The sequence below is a fragment of the Bos javanicus genome, chromosome 14 (genome assembly GCF_032452875.1).
Source record: "Bos javanicus breed banteng chromosome 14, ARS-OSU_banteng_1.0, whole genome shotgun sequence".
Taxonomy (NCBI): domain Eukaryota; kingdom Metazoa; phylum Chordata; class Mammalia; order Artiodactyla; family Bovidae; genus Bos; species Bos javanicus.
In genome coordinates, this window is record NC_083881.1 from 13,740,080 (window position 1) to 13,749,061 (window position 8,982).

The 8,982-nt window shown below is 49.5% G+C and overlaps 1 protein-coding gene across 1 annotated transcript in view; it reads left to right on the plus strand.

Moving 5' to 3' along the window:
* The window catches only part of LOC133260349 (uncharacterized), a 124,621-nt gene extending 116,176 nt beyond the window's left edge, over positions 1-8,445 (plus strand). The window contains exon 4 of the mRNA XM_061438609.1: positions 1,555-8,445. Within this exon, the coding sequence (XP_061294593.1) occupies positions 4,817-5,599 (783 nt within the window). The 5' untranslated portion in view covers positions 1,555-4,816 and the 3' untranslated portion in view covers positions 5,600-8,445. The remainder of the gene's footprint in view (positions 1-1,554) is intronic.
* Positions 8,446-8,982: the final 537 nt, after the last annotated feature.

Here is an 8,982-nt window from a genome sequence, read left to right on the forward strand (position 1 = left end):
TGTGCTTTACCAGTGTCTCACACAATAGAACATTTTCCTACAGTTTCATCAAGTCAGTTAAATCATCACTTTGTGACCAGAGATTAAGGAAAAAGAACTGAATATTTCAAGTGTAGACATTATGAGGTCCTTTAAATTATTACTAATTATTCAAACTAGAAATGAAAAAGTTGCTGAAGCCTCCTACAGATTTTAATTTCTATCAAAGTGAATACCAGTCTCTAATATATTAAAAGAAAAACCTCTTTGGGACCTTTTTCCTAAGTGTAAAGGGGCATTAGACCTGAAAAGGGAGAAAACCACTGGGCTTATCCCCAGCCACGATTGGTCTGTTGCTTGCTCTGACCTCACAGGCAATCACTGTGATGAAACTCACAAAACACCCTTTATAAGACCCCCAGCTGGGTGCAGGTTTTTGTCCACAGAGCCCAGGAAGTTGATTTTGGTGACCTGATGGCTGGACCTACAGTTAGCGAGCTTTTGTCCATGATTTTGTTGATTTTTTTCCTTTTCCTCTCTTTTTTCTTTTTCTTTTTTTTCCTTTATCATTTTCTCATTTTTTAAATTTGTGTCTGATCATTTTCTTCTTTCATTTTTAGTTTCTCCTCTTTTTGTGTTTTTTTTTCCAATTTTTTCCCTTCATTTTCTCATTTTATCTTATTTTGTTTTAGTGCAGCTAGTATTAGTAGAGAGAGTATCATTGATATAGTTAGAATATTTGGCATAGATAATATTGTTAGCATAGATAGTATAGTTTGTGTTAGCACTGTTAGTACCATTGGTATACTTAGCAAAAGGTCGTATAGTTAATACTTGATTAGCATAGTTAGTGTTAGCACTGTTAGCACAGTAGTGAGCATTAATATAGTTGTATAGGACTGTTTGCATATGCAGTATTGCTGGAACAGTTAGGATTCTTAGTGAGGGCTTAGTGGTAGTGAGTATACTTAGTGGTATAGTTAGTATAGTTAGGTAATTAGTATAGCTGGCAACCCACTCCAGTGTTCTTGCCTGGAGAATCCCAGGGACAGGGGAGCCTGGTGGGCTGCCGTCTATAGGGTAGCACAGAGTCGGTCACAACTGACGCGACTCAGCAGCAGCAGCAGCAGCAGTGGTAGTTAATGGAGAAGGAAATGGCAACCCACTCCAGTGTTGTTGCCTGGAGAATCCCAGGGACTGGGGAGCCTGGTAGGCTGCCCTCTGTGGGGTCGCACAGAGTCGGACACGACTGAAGCGACTGAGCAGCAGCAGTGGTAGTTAGTATAGTTAGGGATGCAGGACCTCATGGCCATCTCCGCTAACAAGATTGCTCATATTGAGAATTATGAGATAGTTCAGACAATTGGTGAAGGCCACACTGCCAAAGTGAAGTTGGCCCAGCATGTTCTGATCAGGGGAGTGGTATCGATCAAGGCCATTCACAAGACAAATCAGAGCTTCTCTAGCTTACAGGAACTGTTTTGAGAGGTTAACAGCATGAGAATGTTAAACCACCCGAATACTGTCAAACTCCTGGAAGTGATTGATACTGAGGAGACTCTGTTTATACTATAGGAGTACCTCAGCAGCGGAGACAGGTTCACCCAGTTGGAGGCCAAAGGCCGCGAGACAGATGGGGAGGCTCAAGGCCCGATCCGCCACCTGGTCTCGGCTCTGCAGCACTGCCACAAGGGGGCAAGGTGCACCAGGACTTCAAGCTGGGCAACCTCCTCCTCGATGCCAACAACAACGCCAAGATCTCCGACTTCAGCCTTAGTGACCAGAGGCCCCCAGGAAAGAAGCCAGACACTTTCTGCAGCAGTCCCGCGTTCATGGCCCTAGAACTCTTCCTGGGGATGCCTTACACAGGCCAGAGGAGGATGTGTGGAGCCTCAGCAGTACAACATGGAAACTGGATCCTTCCCCTTCGGAGGACAAGATTTCTGGGAGCTGCGGCAGCGTGTGCTTAGGGGGCAGTACCAGGTGCCGAAATATATATCCTATGAGATAACAGATTTACTAGACAGAATGCTAACGCTGATCCCTGCCAACAGAGGTACTTTAGTTGATGTTTGGCAGCATCCATGGGTGAACACGGGCCAGGAAGAGCCACTCCCGCCAGCCTGTGATGAGCACTCCCACCCGTGATACCTCCCGGGCCTCGGACCTCCGCCTCCGTCACTCGGCCTTTGGCCTCTAAGGGGGTAGACAGGTCTCCCCAACTGATATATTCCATTACCAGAAACAGTGGAGATGATATGGGCTGGTAGAGGGACCAGATCCAGGGCTTGGACGTACTCAGATGTAGGGACAGCATGCACGTGAGTGAACCCAAGGTGAGGGCCCGCAACATTATTGTGAGGCCGGCCATTTCCTCCGATGTCAGCAACCGAGAACATACGCCTCCCGCCAGCCCTGAGGTTTCCATGCTTATTCCCGCCTGGCTTTGGAAGACCATTCAGCAGCAGGAGAACCAGGAGTCAAGGGAGAGGACCAGAGAGCCTGCCACTCCCCCACCTTGCCCGGAGGCATGGACTGTCACCCCCAGCCCAGGCCCCTCCACTCACAACACCCACGATGCCGGCAGCGCCCAAGCCACCGATCCCACTAATGACTGCCACGACACGTGCAGGACCAGGTTCACCTGCGACTCTTGCAGCAGGCGTGACAGCAGCCACACCTGTGATACCAGCGTTACCTGTGACGCCAGAGACGCCTGCAACACCATCAGCCCGACACCTGCGATACCAGAGGTACCAGCCTCACCCATGACGCCTGTGGCACCCATGACACAAGAGGGACCTGACAACAGCCACACCTGTGACATCAGCGTCACCTATGATGCCCTGAGCACCAGGACACCACTGGGGACTGCAACATACATGACACCCATGGCAACCGAGATACCTGTGACACCAGTGTCACCAGTGACACCTGCCCCACCCGTGACACCAGTGTCACCCGCGGAAACGCATCGCCCACAACACTCACAGAACCCATGGCACACAGGACAACCACATCATCTGTGACACCTGCAACACCAATGGCACCCATGACATCAGCGGTGAAGTCCCTGAAGGAACCCACTGCCGCCCGGAGATGCCTGATGTGGGAAGCTCCATCCTTGTTGGGCAGCCCGAGGATATGTCCCCAGTCACTCCCTCTGGCCTCACCAGAAAAAGAGGGGGGTGGCTGGGAGAATCTGGAGATGTCTCTCTAAATATATTTGCTGTGGCCTGCCCAGGAAGAGGGCTAATATTAAAGTGATACCAGAAACAGCCAATGGATGACCTGCCAAGCTCCCTGGGACCTGGTCATGTTCCCACCTGGATGATGGGATTCAAATCCAGCACCTCCACCGCCTTCAGGAAAGCCTCCTATCCAAAACCCTGGCCAGCTCAGAGGATGCTCTGGGGTGGTCTGTGCAACCAGAAGAGGCATCACCCTGGCCTGGCTGCCCCTCCTCCCCTGCTGGGTGAAACTTCAGTGACTGGACTGTGCCGTGGGGCATGTCCCCCATTCCCCACACTTCTGCCTTTCATGGTGGTGGGGGAGGGTATAGTTATTGCCAAAACCTTGGTTCTTCACTTGCTGCAGACTTAAGGTGGTTTAGTGAACAGTTCATTAGTATAGTTAGTGTTAGCACTCTTAGTATAGTTGAGAGCATTAGAATAGATGTATAGCACTGTCAGCATACGCAGTATTGTTAGAACAGTTAGCATTCTTTGTGAGGGCTTAGTGGTACTTAGTATAGTTACTGGTATAGTTAGTATAGTTAGGTAATTAGTATAGCTGACTCGTAGTTAGTATAGGTAGGGATGCAGGACCTCGTGGCCATCTCCGCTAAAAAGGCGGCTCATATTGAAAATTATGAGATCCTTCACACAATTGGTGAAGGCCACTCTGCCAAAGTGAAATTGGCCAGGCATGTTCTGACCATGGGAGTGGTAGCCATCAAGGACATTCACAAGACAAATCAGAGCTTCTCCAGCCTCCAGGAACTGTTTTGAGAGGTTAACAGCCTGAGAATTGTAAACTACCCGAATATTGTGAAACTCCTTGAACTGATTGATAGTGAGGAGACTCTGTTTATAGTATGGCAGTACCTCAGCGGGGAAGACGAGTTCACCCACTTGGAGGCCAAAGGCCACAAGACGGATGAGGAGGCCCGAGGCCCATTCCGCCAGCTGGTCTCGGCTCTGCAGCACTGCCACCAGGGGCCGAGGGGCCACCGGGACTTGAAGCCGGGCAAGCTCGTCCTCGATACCAAAAACAATGCCAAGATCTCCACTTTGACCTTAGCGACCAGTGGCCCCCAGGAAAGAAGCCAGACACTTTCTGCAGCAGTCCCGTGTTCATGGCCCCAGAACTCTTCCTAGGAATGCCTTACACAGCCCCAGAGGTGGATGCGTGGAGCCTCAGAGGCGTCCTGTACACCATGGCAACTGTATCCCTCCCCTTTGGGGGACAAGGTTTCTGGGAGCTGCGGCAGCGTGTGCTTTAGGGGGCAGTAGTATCTATCCAATGAGATAACAGATTTAACAGAAAAAATGCTAACGCTCAATCCTACCAACAGTGGTACTTTAGATGATGTTTGGCAGCATTCATGGGTGAACATGGGCTAGGAGGAGCCACTCCCGTCAGCCTGTGATGAGCACTCCCACCCGTGATACCTCCCGGGCCTCGGACCTCCGCCTCCGTCACTCGGCCTTTGGCCTCTAAGGGGGTAGACAGGTCTCCCCAACTGGTATATTCCATTACCAGAAAGAGTGGAGACGATATTGGCTGGTGGAGGGACCAGATCCAGGGCTTAGACGTACTCAGTTGTAGGGACAGCATGCACGTGACTGAACCCAAGGTGAGGGCCCGCAACATTATTGTGAGGCCGGCCATTTCCTCCGACGTCAGCAGCCGAGAACGTACGCCTCCCGTCAGCCCTGAGGTTTCCATGTTTATTCCCGCCTGGCTTTGGGAGACCATTCAGCAGCAGGAGAACCAGGAGTCAAGGGAGAAGACCAGAGAGCCTGCCACTCCCCCACCTTTCCCGGAGGCAAGGACCGTCACCGCCAGCCCAGACCCCTCCACTCACAACACCCACGATGCCAGCTGCGCCCGAGCCATTGATCACGCCGGTGACCGCCACAACACGAGCGGGACCAGGCTCACCTGCGACTCTTGTGGCAGGCGTGACAGCAGCCACACCTGTGATACCAGTGTTGCCCGTGTAACCAGAGACGCCCGCGACACCATCAGCACCTACGACACCTGTTATACCAGACGTACCAGCCTCACCTGTGACACCTGCACCACCCATGACACCCGCCATACCTGGGATACCAGCCTCACCTATGACGCCCTAAGCACCCAGGACACCACTGGGGCCTGCAACATAGATGACACCCGTGTCATCTGTGACACCTGCGTCACCAGTGACACCTGCCTCACCCGTGACACCAGCATCATCGATGACTTCTATGATGCCCGTGACGCCAGTGAACCCATGATAGCTATGATACCAGCAGCACCAGCCTCACCCATGACGCCTGTGGCACCCATGACACAAGGGGCACCCGTGACACAAGGGGCACCCGTGACACCAGCCACACCTATGACGCCCTGAGCACCCAGGACACCACGGGGGCCTGCAACATACATGACACCATGGCAACCGAGATACCTGGGACAACAGAGGCACCCGTGACACCAGTGGTGACCACAGCACCCAGGATACTCATGCTACTAACGTCACCCGTGACACCAGGGGTGCCAGCGACACAGACGGCACCCATGGCAACTGTGACACACATCACACCAGGGGCACCCATGACACCAGTGTCACCCGTGGCACCCACGTCACCCACAACACTCACAGAACCCACGGCACACAGGACAACCACACCACCTGTGACACCTGCAACACCAATGGCACCCATGACATCAGCGGAAAGTCCCTGAAGGAACTCACTGCCTCCCGGAGGTGCCTGATGCAGGAAGCACCACCCTTGTTGGCCACCCCGAGGATATGTCCCCTGTCACTCCCTCTGGCCTCACCTAGAAAAAGAAGGGGTTGGCTGGGAGTATCTGGAGACGTATATTTAAATATCTTTGCTGTGGGCTGCCCAGCAAGAGAGCTAGTAATAAAGTGGCCCCAGAAACAGACAGTGGATGACCTGACAAGCTCCATGGGACCTGGTCGAGTTCCCACCTGGATGATGGGATTCAAATCCAGCAACTCCACCGCCTAAAAGAAAGCCTCCTATCCAAAACCCAGGCCAGCTCAGAGGATGCTCTGGAGTGGTCTGGGCAACCAGAAGAGGCACCACCCTGGCCTGGCTGCCCCACCTCCCCTGCTGGGTGAAACTTCAGAGACTGGACTGTGCCCTGGGGCATGTCCCCCAACGCCCACACGTCTGTCTTTCACGTTGGTGGGGGAGGGGATAATGCTTGTCATCTCCTTGGTTTTTTCATAGTCTTAATAAACTTTATGCTCCAGAAAGATGTATCATCCTCTGTTTTGCCTTCTCTCTGGTTAGAGAAGTGTGTTGTCATTTAGTACTTGGTGTTAATGACCTAAGAATTAGCACAATCATTCCCAAGAGCAACAATTGCTGCACTGCAGGGCAGACATGCAGAAAGAGTGTATTATCCCCCTGCACTGACATTACCTAATATTTTCAGAAGGGTCAAAGGGAACTTTTGATCCCTGCAGCCAGTGTTAATAGGACCGGGACGTCTGGGATAGGCTAATAAGTCCTGTGAACCAGCCGGTGTGCAGTGTGGTCAGGTCCCCAGGCTGATGAGTTTCTTGAATGTCCTGCAGGAGCTGGGTTCTCGCCTTCTCCCATGGGGAAGGGCCCTGATGCATGAGGTTTTCAAAATGTTTTTGATGTGGATCATTTTTAAAGTCTATTGAACTTGTTACAATATTGCTTCTGTTTTACATTCTGGTTTTTTGGCCTGGAAGCATGTGGAATCTTTGCTCCCCAACCAGGGATTGAACCTGCAGTCCCCTGCGCTGGAAGGTGAAGTCTTAACTGCTAGACCACCAGGGAAGTCCCTTTTTCATCTTAATTTTTTTGATGTGTGGGTTTGACTACAGGGACTGGCTGATTATCAAAAATACTAGATTTGTCAGCGACCCCTGGTTCCCTGGTTCAAGGAGCCACTGAAAACATGGGTGACTGGAACATGGGCCAAGTTAGTGAAACAGATCTCTCACTGCAGAGGGGGAGAAAGAGAGACATCGACAGACCAAACAACAATTATTTTAAATGGGTGGGAAGGACAGGAAGACTTGAATGGATTCTTCCTCTACTCGAACACAAACGTAGTCAGAGAGCAATGACCTCTGGATACATGGTACATCCTAATGGCAGTCAGGAAGGAATAAAGCAATCTGAGGTGAGGAGATGGGCTGGGCTGCTGGTCATCCCACATCTGAGATGACATTCTCAGCTGGCTTTTAGGTGAACCCTTCTATCTCAAATGAGGGACTTTAAGATTCGTTCACAGTATAACCACTTTCAGCCATCACTTTCTCTGATATACATCATTCATACGCACAGAGTTAAATGTGCTCATTTTGGATATTTCCTGAAAACCAACTCACTAATTCACAAAGCCTTGGGAGTATCTCCCTACAAGATGCTTATTAATTACAAAGTTAAAATTTAAATCTACATTGGAGAACCCTCACAGACACCACCCTAAACACATGGTCAAAGTCTACCTCACTAGTAATAAAATGTGTCAACGTCCTGTACCTTTTTGGAGCTTCCCTGGAGCTCAGCCATAAAGAATCTTCCTGCCAATGCAGGAGACATGGGTCTGAGTGTTCAATCCCTGGGTCAGGAAGGTCCCCTGGAGAAGGAACTGGCAACCCACTCCAGTATTCTTGCCGGGGAAATCCCATGGGCAGAGGAGCCGGATGGGTGATAGTCCATGGGGTCTCCAAATAGTCAGGCATGACTGAGCAACTAAATAACAACAACAAAGTATGCTATAGAAGAATTTCCATAATAAGGTTAGTTCACACATCTTCCACCTCATATCCACCTTTTCTTTCCTTTTGTGGTCAAAACATGTAAGATCTACTCTGGTAACAACTCTCAAGTATACATTACAATACTCTATGGTATTAGAGTCACCATGCTATATATTAGACCCCTAGAACTTAGTCATCTTATGTTTATGTCCTTCGACCAATACCTCCCCAACCCCCTCCCCCCTCAAACAACAAACATTCCTCCAAGAGTTTGGCATTTTTAGATTCCACATACAAGTGAGATCGTACACTATTTGTCTTTATCTGAAGTATCTCACTTAGCATATGCCCTCAAGCTTCATCCATGTTGTCACAAATGGGAGGATTTCCTTCTTTCTCATGGCTGAATAATATGCCACCATACATATACATATAGAATACATATGAATATATATATATACACACACCATAGATTTGTTATCCACCTTTATTCATCTGTCAACAAACACAGATTCTTCTTTCTTGGTAGTTTCAAATAATGCTGCAATGAACACTGGGGTACAGAGAGCACTTCAACATACTGATTTCATTTCCTTTGGCTTATTTCCCAGAAGTGGGGATGCCAGATTATATGGGAGTTATCTTTCACTTTTTGACTTATTATCGTAACTGTTTTCCATAACGGCTAGGCCACATTCTTTGGATTCTAATCTCAGCTCTGCCACATATTAAAAGGACGTAACCTTCCTGAACCTCACTTTTCTTTGTCTATAAAAATGAGACGGATTAGACTAAATAAAATGACAGATAAAGGAAAGGCATTTTGGCAGTCCTTGTACTAGGTTTAAGGAAGACAGATGACTAAATCATAGTAGGTGCCCTCTGGGTTGCTCGAGCATGATCTCCAGGTTCCGTTTTAGCTTCAGCTTAAGAAGCTCTATGGTCCAGTTATTAAAATTGTAGGTTCTGGGGTCTAATCTAGGACACTGTTTAAAAACTGGCCCTGCCATTAACTTAGC